The sequence below is a fragment of the Pseudoliparis swirei genome, chromosome 9 (assembly GCF_029220125.1).
Source record: "Pseudoliparis swirei isolate HS2019 ecotype Mariana Trench chromosome 9, NWPU_hadal_v1, whole genome shotgun sequence".
Taxonomy (NCBI): Eukaryota; Metazoa; Chordata; class Actinopteri; order Perciformes; family Liparidae; genus Pseudoliparis; species Pseudoliparis swirei.
The window spans coordinates 8419409-8436907 of record NC_079396.1 but is presented as its reverse complement, the minus strand read 5'-3'; the positions used below and the strand labels follow the sequence as shown (position 1 = coordinate 8436907).

Here is a 17499-nt window from a genome sequence, read left to right as displayed (position 1 = left end):
GAGAGTCGGCCTCCTACCTCTCTATGACGTAGAAGTTGTCCCCATCGTCGCCCTGGTCGATGACGTGATCGAGGGGCTGAACCCGCGACTCAAACATGGCGTCCAGCACCTCCGAGAATTGCTCCTGGATGGGGGTAGAGGGGAAGGACATCAGACACACTGACGCGAGGAAAGAAGGTGCAACGGTAGAAATGTGTGTCTGGAGTTCAACTAGCAGCTCAAAATAGCCTCCTGCTCCTATCCGAAGGGAAAGCACACGAGAGAAAGAAGAGGGGACAACTTCATCATGTCATGCACAAGTTGTACCAGGATATGCAATGTCAGTCAACTATTGTTGTCACTGGGGTTTAAGTGCATCATAATGACAGATTTATGAGAGTAGATGCCAAGTGCTACAGGGTTAACAATGGAAACAAAATGGAAACAAATAAATATCAAATGAATGTGTGCCAAATCAAACGTGGACGAGTCAGACATGATTTTTGGAATTGTTTTTTTTGCAAAAGAGGCCAGACAATCATGTCCAAATATAGTTTTGTAACGCAGACAAAACAACGAGCTCACAATAAGAACATAGTAACATGGGTGTTCGTCTTTGTTCCCTTTCTCTACTGTTCATCTAGTGAACTGTATTAATATCTTTTAATAAATGGTTTTCGTAAAGACTTATCTGAACTGCCCTGAAAACAGATGCTTTTATGTGATATATATATATATATACACACACATGTATATAAGTATGTATACATATATTCATTCAGATGACTAATTGAAGAGGGAAAGCCTCAATAAATGAGGGGAGAAACCTTTAAATAAATACAGATGCCGTCATACATGTCACAAGCTAGTAATGCGTGTGTACGTTTTACCTGATCAAGTGTTTTAAACAGGAGGATGTCTCGGCAGGACTCTTGCAGTCTGCAGCGCTGCTCATCTGTTTTTGGGTGAACCACCCTGGGCTCCGTGTCCTCGTCGTCATCGTCTGGGTTGAATGCCTCCGCACACACTGGAGGGAGGAGGACACGTAAAGCCACTTTACACGTTGCACTGGCATGTCCAGTTTGATTCCACTGTAATTAGACTGAGCAAACAATCCAGGTTAGAAAGTATTCTCTGGACATATTCAGAAACTCATTACGCCACAGTAACCAGAAATGTAAATGCAAGAGATACAAATAACAATGACAAGGATTTAAAAAAACACCAAGCCAGCCAAGAGGTTAAAGGCAACTCAGGTATTGATAACTGTCAAAAAAGCACTACCACTATACTTGTGGTTAGGGAACAAGAAGGACAGTGCTGTGACCGCCGGGGCATCTTAACCTCTTGGTCAGTAGGCAGCACAGACTTGTCATTAAAGCCGTGTCCCACACTTAGCGTGATTCTGCACCGATTTAAATGCAATGTCTGCAAATTGCACGCAGATGTCCGTCAGTCACAAAACAACTTTAAAGCATGGAGATGTAGTTTAAAATGTCAGTTATATCATATTTTATGGAATCGGGACGGACTGCACGGAGGAACACACACACCCACAAAGATATTGTATAACACACAACGAGGCGATGGCCTACAGGAGAAGGGAGGAAATGACACGCACATCGACATGTTTCACCACACTGGCTGGCAAACATTGACACGGTCATTTCAAATCGTCACTTTGTATCCGAGCTTCTCCCAACTGTGTGGTGACACACTCCACGTCTCGCATGACATTTAGCACAAAACACCTGGAAGTCTGTGCGAGTGAGTGTGTGACGTCTCATCTCCAGCATTCACACCAGTCATCTCTGGAGCAGTGAGGGCTCTGGAGTCGCGACACGTTAACTCCTTTAGTTCTGCTTGATCGAGCAGGTAAATACAATGGAGCAACAACAAAAAAGCTGTGAGAATGTGAGAAATGACATGTAATGTAATGAGCCTCCGGGCTTCGCCAACCAAGTTTCAAGTTTCAAGTTTTTATTGTCACATCCCCTTTTATACAAGTATAATCGGTTCGTGAAATTCTTATGTGCAAAACACCCGACAGCAGTAGCAGACTAAAAAAAGAATAAGAATGAGAATAAACTATACAATATCCACACAAAAAAAAGAAGAAAGTATTAACAATATATATATAAAACAATGTAATAGAATATACATCATGGCAATATATATATATAAAACAATGTAATAAAATATACACTTTTTTTGAGACTATATATATATATATGTATATACATACAATATATATATACAATATATATATATAAACAATGTAATAAAATATACACCATGGCCATAGATATTCACAGAATATGTTCTGGTGTGTAGTGTTAATGAGGGTCTCAGTCCTTGTTCAGCAGCCTGATGGCCTGACTGAAGAAGCTGTCCCTCAGTCTGTTTGTGCGGCACCTGATACTGCGGTATCGCCTGCCTGACGGTAGAAGGGTGAACAGTTTGTGGCCGGGGTGGTTATTGTCTTTCATCATCCGTTTGGCCCTGGCCACGCACCGCTTGGTGTATATGTCCAGGATGGAGGAAGCTCACCTCCAACGATGTACTGTGCCGACCGCACCACCCTCTGTAGTGCCCTACGCTCCAGGGCGGTGCAGTTCCCGTACCAGACGGTGATGCAACCTGTCAGAACACTCTCGATGGTACTGGTGTAGAATGTTCTGAGGATGCGGGGGGCCATGTTGAATTTCCTCAGTCGCCTAAGGAAATACAGGCGTTGTTGGGCCCTTTTCACCACGTGAGTGGTGTGCGTGGTCCATGTGAGGTCCTCGGAGATGTGCACGCCGAGGAACTTGAAGCTGCTGACCCTCTCTACTGCAACTCCGTCTATGGAGATGGGGGTGTGCTCTCCTCTCCGCTTCCTGTAGTCCACGATCAGCTCCTTGGTCTTCTTGGCGTTGAGGACGAGGCTGTTCTCCTGGCACCACTGTACCAGTGATCCAACCTCCTCCCTATAGGCTGTCTCGTCGTCGTCTGTGATCAGCCCCAACACTGTTGTGTCGTCAGCAAACTTGATGATGACGTTGGAGCTGTGCATGGCCGTGCAGTCGTGGGTGTACAGGGAGTAGAGGAGAGGCTCAACACGCATCCCTGAGGGGCTCCCGTGTTGAGGGTCAGCGGCTCTGAGGTGGTACCGCCCATCCTCACCACCTGGCGGCGGCCCGACAGGAAGTCCAGTATCCAGCTGCACATGGTAGAGTGCAGGCCTAGACCTCTGAGCTTGGTGTCGAGCTTGGCGGGAACAATAGTGTTGAACGCTGAGCTGTAGTCCACAACCAGCATTCGCACACAACAGTTCCTCCGGTCCAGGTGGGAAAGGGCGGTGTGAAGTGCCATGGCAATTGCGTCGTCGGTGGATCTGTTTTGACGATATGCAAATTGCCATGGGTCCAGCGTGGCAGGCAACATGGAACAAATGAAGTCCTTGACCAACCTCTCGAAGCATTTACTGACAATCGAGGTGAGGGCTACGGGTCTCCAGTCATTCAGGCAGGTTACCTTGGGGTGTTTGGGGACAGGCACAATGGTGGACATCTTGAAGCTCTCAGGAACAACAGCCTGGGACAGGGAGAGGTTGAAGATGTCTGCGAAGACTCCTGCCAACTGGTCTGCACATGCTCTGAGGGCGCGGCCGGGATGTGGTCGGGACCTGCCGCCTTCTGGATGTCCACCCGCTTGAAGGCTCTGCGCACGTCAGCCTCTGAGATGATCAGCAGGCTGGTCTCCTCGGCGGCGCTGCCTTGGCGGGCTGCCGTTCACGTCGAACCGAGCAAACAATGTATTTAGCTCGCCTGTGAAGAAGGAAGATGAGTTCTCTTCACCGCTGGTTCTCCCTCTGAAGTCCGTGATTGTCTGTAGCCCTTCCACACACCTCTCACGTCATGGCTCTTGAGCTTTTCCTCCACCTTGTTCCTGAACTCCCGCTTGGCAGAGCCGATGGTCTTCGGAGGTCGTGCGGGCTCTTTGTATTCCGCCATATTCCCGAGTCAAAGGCGGTGTTACGCGTGCGGAGTGCAGCGAACATCGCCATTTATCCACGGTTTCTGGTTGGGATAAATCCGAACCGACTTGGTAGGAACAACGTCATCTATGCATTTCTTGATGAACCCGGTGACTGAGGACGCGTACTCACTGGCGTTGTTGTCCGACGCGACCCTGAACATATCCCAGTCAGCACGTTCAAAACAGTCCTGTAGCATAGACTCTGATTGGTCCGACCAGCGTTGCACTTCCTTCACAGCGATTGGTTGCTGCTTAAGCCTCTGCCTGTAGGCGGGGAGTAGTTGGATGGAGCGGTGGTCCGATTTGCGAACGGTGGGCGGAGGAGGGCTTTGTATCCATCCCGGAAGGGAGTGTAGCAGTGGTCGAGAATCCGCTCCCCCCTCGTGTTGCTTTTTATGTGTTGGTAGAACTTCGGGAGAACTTTCTTCAGGTTCGCTTTGTTGAAGTCCCCGCCACAATGAAAGCAGCCTCCGGGTGTGCCGACTCCTGCTCGCTGATCGCCCCGTAGAGTTCCTTCAGCGCTATGTCCGTGTTAGCTTGAGGCGGAATGTACACAGCAGTTACGGTGACTGCTGTAAACTCCCGCGGTAGCCAGAATTGTCGACACATGAGCATTAGGTACTCCAGGTCCGGGGAACAGAACGACTTGAGAGTATGTACATGACTTTGGTTGCACCAAGATCTGTTTATCATGAGACATACCCCCCCTCCACGATCTTTACCAGAGAGAGTCTTTGTTCTGTCCGCGCGGTGGACGGAAAATCCTGCCGGCTCGATGGCTGAGTCGGTAACCTCCTCCGACATCCATGTCTCCGTAAGGCAGATGATGCAGTTGTCCTTAGTTTCCCGGTGGAATTGAATACGAGCCTGTAGCTCGCATAGCTTATTGTCCAAAGACTGTACATTTGCCAGTAAAATGGTGGGTAGTGGGGGTCGATTGGCTCGACGTCTCAGCCTAACCAGCACGCCAGCTCGCTTCCCCCTCCGTCGGCGACGTTTGCGTGAGATCGCGCCTAAAATGGACGGAGATAGTTCCGCTACTGTTCCTGGCGGGACGTCCGAGTAAGAGTTGAAAAACTCTGGTAGGCGGCGAGCAACTGCCGATCCAATCTCCAGAAGTGTGCATCTCCAGAATGTGATGCAGTTAATTAAGCGGGAGAACATGATCTCAACCAAGGACAAGATTAGGGTTGGGTACCGGAAACCGGTGCCAATGTGGTACCGGTTCCAATACAACCGGTATTACCCGACCGAAACGCAACGCATATTTCGGTGCTTCTTTCCGGTGCCTGAGCCGATTGAAATTGAAAAAAACTATTGTTGTGAACTTCTCTGGTGACTCCGCCCTGTCAGCAGGTTACGAGCCTCTCATATTTAAGTTTGACAGCGGAGGCTGCGCCGTGTGTGACTACGTGAGGCCGTGTCGAGCACACCAGCGTCAGGCTGGGCGCGACGGGGAGACCGTCACCGGTCCTCCTGAACACCTGGAGATCGATGATGACGAGCAGCCTTAACTCAGATTAGTACCGTATCGTTGATTGCAAGTCTTGCATTCATAAAAGTAGCCCAATAAATAATAAATTAGCCATTATAACCATGTTTAAGCTAGCACGTAGCTTAAACGTAGCTGTACACCAACACATCTGCCAGCAGACTGTCACGAGCGTGACAGTCTGCTGGCAGATGTGTTGGTGTCCAGCGGTCCCGGCTGTATACCCGGTGTTACCGGGAATATAATGACGGAGGAATAAAGACCGTGGGGCGTCACTTTGTTTCAGTGTAACTCTCGCTGTCAGAAGCAACACTTTATTTGTCACGTGTCATCTTCAGTCCCTCTGATTGGTTGTTCTCTTTGCCCATCAACACAGTGACAGGATTAACCCTATAAAGTCTGCACATGACGATACATATCACATCATGTGGGCGACTATGGGTCAGTGGGTAGCAGGTCCGTCTTTCAATCAGGGGGTTGGAGGTTCAATCCCCGCCCTAGTCGATGTGTCCTTGAGCAAGACACTTAACCCTGAGTGTATCCCTGTAGCTGCGTCTACGGTGTATGCATGTAACAGGATTGTAAGTCGCTTTGGATAAAAGCGTCAGCTAAATGACATGTAATGTAATGTAATGTCATCATATAATGGAGAACATATATTGTGTTTGTTAACAGTCTGATATCCATTGTTTGTCAGTGCTCCATGATAACGGCTTCTACAGGGAATATGGCCAAAGAGTGTTTAATGTCCTCATTGTGCGTTTAAAAAAAAAAGAAGTATCGGTTTAGGCACCGGTATCGTTTTAAAAGTACCGGTTTAGCACCGGTATCGGAAAAAACCCTAACGTTACCCATCCCTAGACAAGATACAAGCCTTCATGAGGACACGTATGTGAGCATAAACAAATCAGCCTTGTGTATTCTTCGTGAATGGGATAAAAAAATATGATACGGCTGAGTGCCGGCAGGTCCATCATCAAATCTACATCTATCTCTGGCAGGACGACAGGACAACAACACACCTGCCAATAGAAGCACTTCTTGTGAGTCTGCGTGTGTTTTGTTTACTAGTTCACTTGTAGCAGGGCAGTGCGATCGAATCAAATGCTAAATATTCAATCAAGTCATCATTTGCACCCTGTTTTTTAGGCCAAAGAAAATAAACTGTAGTTCTGATTGTGGCCTTGTGTTTCTTGTGTGAAAAAACACTGATTGCCAATAACGTTGATGCCGTCCTCCTGCCTGAACGTAGAGTGAATATCACTAACTGAAGCCACCTCACAAGTTCAGCTGAACAAAACATTCGGCTAACTATTTAAAAGATCGAGGACCTGGACACTATTTAGCAAAGTGTAATTTTGACAACACCGTAAACTGTAGAGACGGCAACAACAGGTCAGGATGTCACGTTTTCCACTGGGAAACTATGACTTTGAATAACTTCCAGGGGCTATTCATAGTTGTTACAGCCTGCTTTTTGGGGAGCAATGACTTTTTCGTCACCTTTCATCGAGAAATTCCCCGACTGCTTTTCTACAATTCTTAAAATGGCTTTACATTTATTCTGTGAATACACTTTCCTCTACCCTGAATGACCAAGGAAAGGCATAATGTTGAATATATTTGCGATCACTTGGTCATGCTACGTTCACACCAAAAGCATTGCGAATCTTTGCGCGCGTAGATCCCATGTAAAGTCAATGTTCAGATGCGATTGATTGCGATTGCCGCAAATTATCGCCAGATGGCGCGTTTGACACGAATTGCGCGACGCGAAAAATCTGCTCATTCCCCTAGAGTTTAAATATAGAGTGAAAGATTTGCCCTACGGCGAACTGCGAAAGCCAATCAGCGTTGAGATGCTCCGCCGTTGGTGAATCTAACTGGCTGCTGCTGCCCTAATGGCGCTGGAAGCAGCAGTCATTCAGACGTCGTTGGTTAAAGTCACCGAGCTGTGTGAGCCTACGGGTGATGTTAAGAACCCAAACACGAGGGCGTTAGATGTTCTGACGTTTGTGGGATGTCCTCAACAAGCATGAAGCAGAACTAGTGGTTAGTTCTTCCATGGTGGAAATAACCGCTGTTTTTACGGAGACACGCCCTGGAGATAAGCCCCGCCCCCTCTAAGGGAATCACGCGAAAAGCCACAAATAGCCAAGCGAGTAAACTCACACATAAAAGTGGTGTGAACGCGATATAAGAAATAACAACTTTAATATAAAATGTCTGCGATATTAAGCAGACATTTAATACAGAAATAAGCAGATTTAATGATTTCAATGAATCAAGTAAACATTAACAGCACTTTGGAAGACCTGCATGCACGCTGGTTGAGAGTTCACTCGGCCTCTGATACAATAGATAACACGGGCAATTGTTCTCTAGTTGCACTCTACTGTACATTTAGTGGCCAGAAAACAGGAACACTTGGACAATGTAACTTAATACAATAACTAGCGCTACATTAACCGTTATCCCACTTTAAAGAGAAGCTTAACACCCGTCAGAGGTGTAACCTCGGCAGTCAACGGACTGTGGTGGTGGACAGGTGCACGCTGGCGGTGGCGAGAGGCGAAACAGGTCGGATCTTTTCAAACAGAGGGCAATGAAACTGTGCTTCTCTGCCAAGTGTCAAGTTGCTCTTTAAACTTCAGTTCGAAAGTAAAGAAACGCCTTAAAACGTAATGTAATCCAGTCCCGTACCACCACAGACTGGTTGAATAAGTCTCTTAGGTCCCTCCAGTTGATCCAGAATGCTGCAGCTCGTATTCTCACTAAAACTAAGAAAAGAGATCACATCACTCCTGCACTAGCTGCTCTGCACTGACTCCCCGTAAAATTAAGAATCACTTTTAAAATTCTTCTCTTAACCTACAAAGCCTTGATTGGTGATGCTCCATCATATCTTAAGGAGCTTGTATTGCCCCACTAGAGAGCTACGCTCACTAAATGCGGGACTACTTGTAGTTCCTAGAGTCTTAAAAAGTTGAATGGGAGCCAGAGCCTTTAGTTATCAAGCTCCTCTTTTATGGAACCAGCTTCACCATCAGTCCGGGAGGCAGACACAGTCACCTCGTTTAAGAGTAGACTGAAGACTTTCCTCTTTGACAGAGCTTATAGTTAGGGCTGAATCAGGTTCACCAGGTCCAGCCCCTTGATATGCTGCTATAGGCTTATAGCTGCCGGGGGACGTTTTAGGATGCACTGAGCACCTATCTCCTCTTTTTTCTCTCCTTAGAGATGAATTTTCATCTCTCAATCACACGTTACTAACTCTGCTTTCTCCCCGGAGTCCTTTTGACTTCACGTCTCATGGGGTCATCGGACCCTATGAGACGGCATAGATCCTATCTGCCTGATGGATCATCGAGGTCTGGGCCGTGGAATTCCTGCCACCAACTACGCCACTGTCCTGTTGAGACTCCGCCCACTCCTCCTCTCTACCTCCATCTGCCTGATGGATCGTGGAGGTCTCCATCGTGGAATATGCCTACTACGAACTATTCATACACTCTGTCATATTCATTGAATGTATTTTAACTCTAAATCTGTCCTTCTGTACACATTACATCTATTGCACCTGTCCATCCTGGAGAGGGATCCTCCTCTGTTGCTCTCCTGAAGGTTTCTTCCCTTTTTTCCCCCTGAAGGGTTATTTGGGAGTTTTTCCTGGTCCGATGTGAGGTTCTGGGACAGGGATGTCTATGTGTACAGATTGTAAAGCACTCCGAGACAAATTTGTAATTTGTGAAATTGGGCTATACAAATAAACTGAATTGAATTGAATAAACACCTCTCAGACAGTTCCAGCACAAATTACAATGATCCGATTTACAAAACGTGTTGTCTTGGATTGCATTACAATGGGCCAGGACCTGATTCTTTCCGCTGAGTGTTTGTGAGCCACCAAAGCTAAATTCTTCTAAATAAATTCCAGATAAAAGCGAAAAGTAAAATGTGAGAACACCAAACACTTGCCAAACCTACTTTGTCCAATTTGCAAACTGAAAAAGGACCGTGGAAAAACACATCTCTGGGAAACAGGATGAGCACCGTATTTACGTTGGATCTTAGTTGTTGTCGTCACACAATGTATTCTTCGGGCTCAAAAAGGATCATTACGTCTTACAACATGACAAATACACAGAAGGTGCACTTATACCACACAACTTTTCCTCCAACAAAAAAACACTTTGAACCACTTTGTTAACGACATCATAAAAACAAGGAACTCTAATCAAACGGTATACAAAGTTATAAACTATAGATATTAAGACCACATACTCCTTTATGACAACACACCTTTATGACACCATGGTATAGACAGCAGGGTCAACAGTGACAGGAGGACAGAAGTAAAGATAAACATCAGCAGACGCACCCAGCGCCTAATCAAAGTGCAGCGCTCTGTGACGACTGACGACATTCAATTACTCATGTGTAAACACCGGACGGGTACGGAGAAGCGTGAGAAAACGAAAAACCACGTACACACGAGACCAGAGACGCCAAAAGAGAAACGGAGGGAATGCGGTCACACTAAATCCCAAAGTGTTTTAAATCCCAGACATTTGTGAATATACTCATTATCAAAAACATCAACGACTGAGAGGCACAAATCAGTGCGTCTGCCGCTCGGCCTCAACATGCATGACACGCACAACAACGCAGACACTGAGCCACCTTGGCAGTGATGCATGCCGTGTTGTCCCTGGTGTGGATGACACTTGGGTGGAATGACGTCAAACATATGCATACACACAGACATGCTGGTGAGCACGCACACACACTCCTTACCGGACACTCTCCTGTTGAATCTGCTGGGTGGTGGAGCTATGGAGAGCGAGAGAAACAAAAAGGGGAAATTAACATCATTGTTTTCAAATCATGACATTTTATACGATTTTGTGATTGCTTTTGTCAGGAAGACATTTCATTTGACAATTAAAAGGTAGTGGTCAAATTAAATGCCGTCCTTACACAATACCATAGTCAATCACAAGGTTTAGCTTTAGCTACAATAAACATTGTGCCAATTAATGTTTATTTACATTCGGACATTATTTGAGGTACGAATCTATTGGAGTTGACCCACGAGAATGTCACAGGCCTCTGACATTAATCCAGAGGAGTTTATACACAGATGTGACATCCACATATGATATTAGCCAGGGAAGAGCAGCATATAGCCTACATTTATCATCCTGGTATGAGAGTGACGTCTGTGGAAATATGTAGAATCCATTCTATACAGGTAACAGGAAATTGGTTAACAGCAACTCAAATTAATAGAAAACAATTGCTTTTTTGTCTACGTCAGCAATCATTTCACCTAGTGGCCATTGGTTTTCCTTGGAAAAAGGTGGAGCTCTCATTCCGTAATAAAGCATCCATGTATAATTTTGCCAGGCAGTGAATGACATAACCTTTCTTTAACTAATGTTCCTTACAACATCAAACCAAAGACAGGAACAAAAAAACTTCCTGTGCAAGGCAAAGAATGCTTCCTGTAAATGTCTAAACACAAGCTGTAATCAAGTTTCATTTCTAGTCACAATTGCAGCGCTGTGCAGTTGACACTAGACAGAATTCATCAGAGTAGAGGCAGCCAGGCGGGACGCTGCTGGATATGAATATGCATCAGGGATAATAAAGTGGCCGGTAAAGAGAGTGTGTGAACCGTGCGCACGAGTGAGAAACTGCACACATGGGAGTGTGTTTGTACAGTATGTGTGGTTGCGGAGTCAGCGCAGCGTTTGTCTGTATTCCCTGTTTAGGTGTTCCGCTTTGGTGCGTCTGTAAAAAGTATCCTGATCTTCTGAATGTATCACACACACACACACACTTAGATATAGACTGCGAAGACGAGAGCCTGGGGGAAACTCACACATCCAGACAACTTTCCCCTGGTCACCAGGTAAAATTCTTTTAAAAATATTCAGAGGAATGTAAAAATTATAGGTACAAATATTTTGGATGGCAGGTATACAACATACTTATTAGGATCGTCAGTTGTTCGCTAGTAAAAAACAAAGTACATCGATCACATGAGTCTCCTATAGTCTCTAATCACAAAGGCGCTGCTCTCTTTATAGATATCGTCTTTCAGAGCAGTCCATTTATCAGCATCATGCATCTCTAAGGCAAGTCCCAGGACAGAACCTATAGACCTCTAATTTTAACAACTCAATTGATTTTAAAGGATCGAAAGCAATCTCCAAACCATGTTTGGTTGCCTACCAACGAGACAAATCCACAAGCCAGACAAAATGTGGGAAATGAGTAGCAACAGTCAATTCTTTGACTAATTTCCTCCCTTTATCTCTTGCTTTTACGTTAATCTCATCCAAGTACTTGCATAGTATAGCCCACACCGTAGCAGTGCAACCAAGAAATGCCTCCGCCTATTACAACCACAAGGCAACAGCTCCTTTTCCAATAGCAACTTCCCATCACCAGCCACTAAAACACACGTTCACATTGGATTCCCCACCAGGGTGATTTTTCATGTTCATGTAGAACAGGCCTATTCAACTAGCGGCCCGCGGGCCGGATGCGGCCCGTTTGAGTTTAACTACGGCCCGCAAGACTGCCTGCAAATCAGTATAGCTTGGTAAGAAAAAATAAAACTGACGGACATGCCTCTTTTATACATTGAGACATCTAACCCAGAGCCATTGAGTTTCACTGTTGCCTCAACCAAACCTGTATGGTTACATCTTTATGTTACGCACCCGTGTTGGTTGCCGGTGTTACACCCCTACTGGTTTTCAAACCTACTGGTTTCCCTGCGCGTGCGTTCTGTTCTCTTAACATCTGCAGCGGGCCTCTGTCTCGCTCACCAGATTCGTCACACATTCACAAACATATTGCTGGAGATCTTCAAGCCACCGTTCAAATCCATTTGGGCGATTACGATTGTATAAGTGAGCAGTGCATCACAGCCACGGATGAAGAAATACATTTCCGAAAAAATAAAAATAAAAAGATCGCCCGACCTGGTTTCGATCCCTTTCACGCAAAAGGAGTCTGCACTCAAAGACACGCAGTCTGTGCGCTGCGCCACCAGATATTAGTTTCATCTCAAGTCATTTATATATTGCCGGCTGTAACTCAGTGGGGTAAGAGTGGGTTCGATCCCCGCTCTCCCCATTAGTTGCAAGTTGAAGTGTCCTTGAGCAAGGCACTGAACTTCCAGTTGCTTCCCGGGCGCTTCACCGCCGCCCACTGCTCCTTAATAACCAAGGATGGGTTAAATGCAGAGAACTAATTTCCCCTTGGGGATTAGTAAAAGTGTATATTATTATATTGATCCATTAAGTCACATTTCTTATGTTTTCATGGGAAAAGTTTGGTTGAAGGGATCTGAAACAACTGGTTACCTTGAGCGGATATTTACACTTTGAAACATGTTTATAGTGATGCTTGTTCGCAACACTTTTGCCACACAATACCGACGCATTTTCGTGTGTGACTGTTTACCTGTGGAAATATACATTACTGTTTTTAATTTTTAGCCATTATTTGATCAATATTCTGTGCGGCCCTCACACCCCCCGTGATTTTCTTATTCGGCCCACTTGCTACTGAAGTTGAATAGCCCTGATGTAGAAGATTACCCCTTCTTCTTCCCATTAACGTTTCAATTGTGTCAACCCTGAAGCAATACACAAGCAGTAGTAAGGCACTCAAATGAGTTCAATACTATTCCCAGTTTCTCTAGCACCCCCGCCCCTCTGTGATTTATTGTATAGCTCGCCCCCTCAGCTGTCTCAAAAGAAACAGACCTTCCTCCCCCGTGTTGCTCCCAAAGTTTCCACGACTCCTCTCCCTGCCTCCAACTTCTCTTTTGCATTCGAGTCTGGTTTCTTACTTTAGCTCCTTCACCTCCAGATATACATTTGGCCCTTTGAAGGTGGTTGTTAAAGAGGACCAACACAAAACGAGAGAACGTGGTGTAAGGCCTCTGCCCGATACATTTTTTATTTCAATATCCTCATCAGTTTACGACCAAGATGAAAGTCAACCTCCAAATAACAGGAGATAAAGGATCCCAACCTCATGATCTCTGCTGGTGAACAGTAACGTTGAGTCAAAAGCACTTGAGCAGGCGACTACGTTTACACTGCAAGCATCACACCGGATTGTCCTGGGTGACTGCTCTTTTACCATCATTTACTGATGCAAGGATGTTTCCAATGCCAACATGAACGGACAGCAAAAACAATTGCAGAAACAAATCTGCTTCTATTTCCAATGACTAATATATGTCCTTAAATGAAGACTGAACTGAGGCTAGGGATGCACATTTAAGCGTATTTTAAATCGCAATCACGATTTTCACTTGATGATCGACTGCTATGTAGACGCTGAGAATGTGCGCTCTGTTCTACTCCTCCATCATCATCATCATCATCATCATCACCATCATCTCATGCACTTCCTAAACTAAACGGGCAGCCACCACGGAGGAATAAAGATGTTTTTACTTTTGTTCATTTACGGGAATGTAGCACAACATGAAAGTGACAGCAGTGCTCTTGTTTTTACATTTTGGATAAATAGTTTAGGTACAATTTTATTTTGCCTGCAGGAGATAAACTGAAAATAAGGAAGGACCAATCTTATTTTGGCCCTAAAACAAACTAGTTTTAAGGAATAAAATAATTGTGATAAAGAATCAGGATGTAAATAATGATGTACACAATCGTGACAACCATTTCGTCCGTTATCTTGCAGCCCTAACTGAGGCTTCTTTCCAAATAGCAATCAAATCAGTTATCTTTATACAGCTTTCCTCTGGTGTGTCATCTCGTACTCTATGCTCATGCCAGCGCAGCCAAGCCAAGATGTGTGGTGCCAAAATATTAAACACCAGACTATTGTGACTAGTGAAAAACAATAGATTTTCATCTTCACAGTAAGGCAAATAAGATTCAGCTAGAGACTGCTTCCACATCCCCGCTTTGGACTCGACCCTGACCTCTGACCTCCATGTCCCGGGCCCCCGACTTGATTAGACAAAACAAACAAAAACTAATAAATAAGATTGACAGAAATTGCAGTAATTTGTCCTAAAATAATATCCAGTAATATCCTTTAACTTCACTGAACCTTCCACTCATTAGTCATCAGCTATCTATTCCGTGGTGCATATGTTTCCCTATGAATCCCATTCTAAATTAAACCTATCTTCCTCTTTCACTGCTGAAAATGCACACTGTACATCCATGAACATTGATTCTTGTGACATTAATGTATCCATTCCAACATCTTTCAGTTTTTTCCCCTCCTGTGAGCTACATTCTTGCTGGCATGGGGAGAAAGTGAGCGGTAAGGCCAGTCAAGTATTGGTGGATGCACAAAGATGTAAACAGTGGAGTTGGAAATGAAACGGATCAAAGTACGAGAGGACTGATAATTCTGGGGAGAAAATAAGGGGCATGTGGTGACCGAGGGGTGAAGGCACCGAGCGTGAACTCCAAGGTCACGGTTTGCTGGGTGGGGAGCTGAGTTGCGCGTCATTCCTCGTCTCTCTCTCCTCATTGCCTGTCATCTTCTGTAGGAAATGGGGTCTTGAAGAAAAGAATACCGTTTAGTGTCATCACTGAACCAAACTCTCTTAAGCAGAACATGTATTAGTTACACATCTACAATATTATATAAAAATACATTGATCCCATATATATCTTTAGAAAATTACTAGCAGTAAGTAGAGTATACACAGTGTGATAAGTGGGCTGAAACATGCCAGAGGACCGGGGCACTTTAAAGAGGTTGTTATCATGATTTTTGTAAATGATAGTTTCACTAATCTTAATTCCAGTACGTTGTTTCCTTCAACACAATCCTCCTTCCCTCGAAAACAAAATGATCTGCAACATGACCACCTGCCAGGAGGACAAATTCCAAACTGTCTAAAATGATTTGCTATGATCCACGTCAAACTCATGAAGAGGGTCAGATCGCTGCAGGCACCGCAGCAAGGAGGCACAGAGAACAACACAAATGCAGAATTGAAGATCAACACACAGACCCAAACAAAGCAGGAGGCAAGCATTTGTTGTGTAGGTGTAAAAGACCGTAGTTAATCCATGCAAATTCATATTCCTTATATTGTTAGTACATTACAGCCGAAGTACACAGTGGTTTTGGGGCTATTCTTGACTTGTTTTCAAATTTAAAAAATTGTCAATTACCTGAACACATTAGCCACGTGTTTGTATCTAAATAAATACAAGTTCAGAAAAGCGGATGAACCTCATTAAGTTGAGTTATATTTTGGCGGCTGTTTTAAAACAGAATGCAGAAATAAACAGGCTTGGTGGTTGTTGGAGCCGATTTGAAAACGCATCACGGATTGCCTCCATCGGTCACATAAAGGCAGTCTGTCAAGAGCAGGTGGACATAATACAAAATGTGTGTTAGCATGTGTGCATGTTTTTTTTGTTTATTTCGCTGTTGGGGCCGAGTAAGTCCGAGTGTGCAATGTGTGAACCACTCTCCCTTCAGTCATGTGAGTGGGGGAGGGGGAGTTGGGGGTGGTTGTGATGGTGGCTGTGTCAAGTATATGCCTTAAGTTGCCTTGGAAACCTAACACAAAGAATATCTCATTGCCATAACAACGCTACCCCCTTTACCCTCCCTCCCCCTTCGCCCTCCCTCCTCGGCAGCCATCCAGCACCTTTTCCTCTACCCAGCTGGTAACAAGTGGCTGATCCCCCCCCCCCCCTTTTCTCTTTCTATCTGTACACCCACTCACCCACTTGCCATAACAGCATTAAGAGATGGAGAGAAAAGAGAGATGGTGGGGAGAGACAAGGAGAGAGGAGAGGACAGAGTGACAAACGGAGGGGAAGAAGCAAAAAGACAAACGAGAAGGGGTGACGGGACAGGAAGAATAGATTTGTTCAATTAAATTTAGTTTTTTAAATTTTATATAAAGCCCAACATCACAAATTACAAATGTGCCTCGAAGGGCTTTCCGATCACATCGGATCAGGAAAAACACCCAAGAAATAGAAAAAAAATGTTCACGGGGAAAAATGGGAAACAACCTTCAGGAGAGCAACAGAGGAGGATCCCTCTCCAGGATGGACAGAAGCAAGAGATGTCATGTGTCCAGAAGGAAGCATTACAGAGTTACAACACATGCAATGATTATAACTGATTGTATGAATAGTTCTTCGTAGGCATGGACCACGATCCAGACCTCCACCTTGTTGTGTGTAAAGAAGCAGATAAATGATCAGACAGGGTGATAGGAGAACTAGAGCTTGTGCGCCATAACTGGTGATTCAGAGAAGAAATGCAGAGATGAAAACACAAACGAAGAGAAAACCATGTTGAGAGATAAAGAGAGACCCCCCCCCCCCCCCCCCCCAGTGAATAAGTGAATTAGAAAAAAAGGAGGAACAATTCATTTGTGGCTGCCTGGTGTTTTCCATTGATTTCTCTTACAGCCATTCTAAGTATGTCTGCTCGGCGTGTCAATACATCAGTCCGTTAGCAGGAGAGGAGACCGCAGCCTGAATGTGGCCACTCAGCCTCAGACACTGCACATTTCAATATCTTAATACTTCTCTTATCTTTGCTTTAACAACATGGCTACAGAGTGGTAAGATTGGCAAGTTGGATAAGACGGTGGGGAATGCACACACAGGGTTTTTCCTGGGTCAAAATGGGTCTTCGGTGCTCCCAAATTTTTTTTTGTCGCGCTGTGTGCGCACCGTCTATTCGTGCAGGTCGGGCTGTCGAGTGAGTGATCAGCAGCTGTCCGCTCGGTCCATTCGCGCACCTCACAGTTGCGTATTGATCAGACAAGAAGACACGCTTATCAACTCCAGTGTTTCCCCTACTATTATAACAGGGTGAAATCTCCCCCCCCCCGCAAACAATTCTCGGCTCGCGCGCGCCTCGTTCAGCGGCGATTATTTTAAAAAAAATTTCATCGCAGACTTTTTTTTGCCTTAGGCGCTCGGGAAAACGGCTTAGGCGCGCACCCAAAT

At 45.1% G+C, this 17499-nt stretch overlaps 1 protein-coding gene across 4 annotated transcripts in view; it reads right to left on the bottom strand.

The window, feature by feature from the left end:
- prkar2aa (protein kinase, cAMP-dependent, regulatory, type II, alpha A) overlaps positions 1 to 17499 on the bottom strand; it is a 46209-nt gene that overhangs the window by 7134 nt on the left and 21576 nt on the right. For all 4 annotated transcript variants that reach the window (XM_056422272.1, XM_056422273.1, XM_056422271.1 and 1 more), the window contains exons 3-5: positions 10289 to 10324; positions 870 to 1006; positions 18 to 124 (exon numbers count right to left, since the gene is read on the bottom strand). In XM_056422272.1, the coding sequence (XP_056278247.1) occupies positions 18 to 124; positions 870 to 1006; positions 10289 to 10324 (280 nt within the window). The remainder of the gene's footprint in view (positions 1 to 17; positions 125 to 869; positions 1007 to 10288; positions 10325 to 17499) is intronic.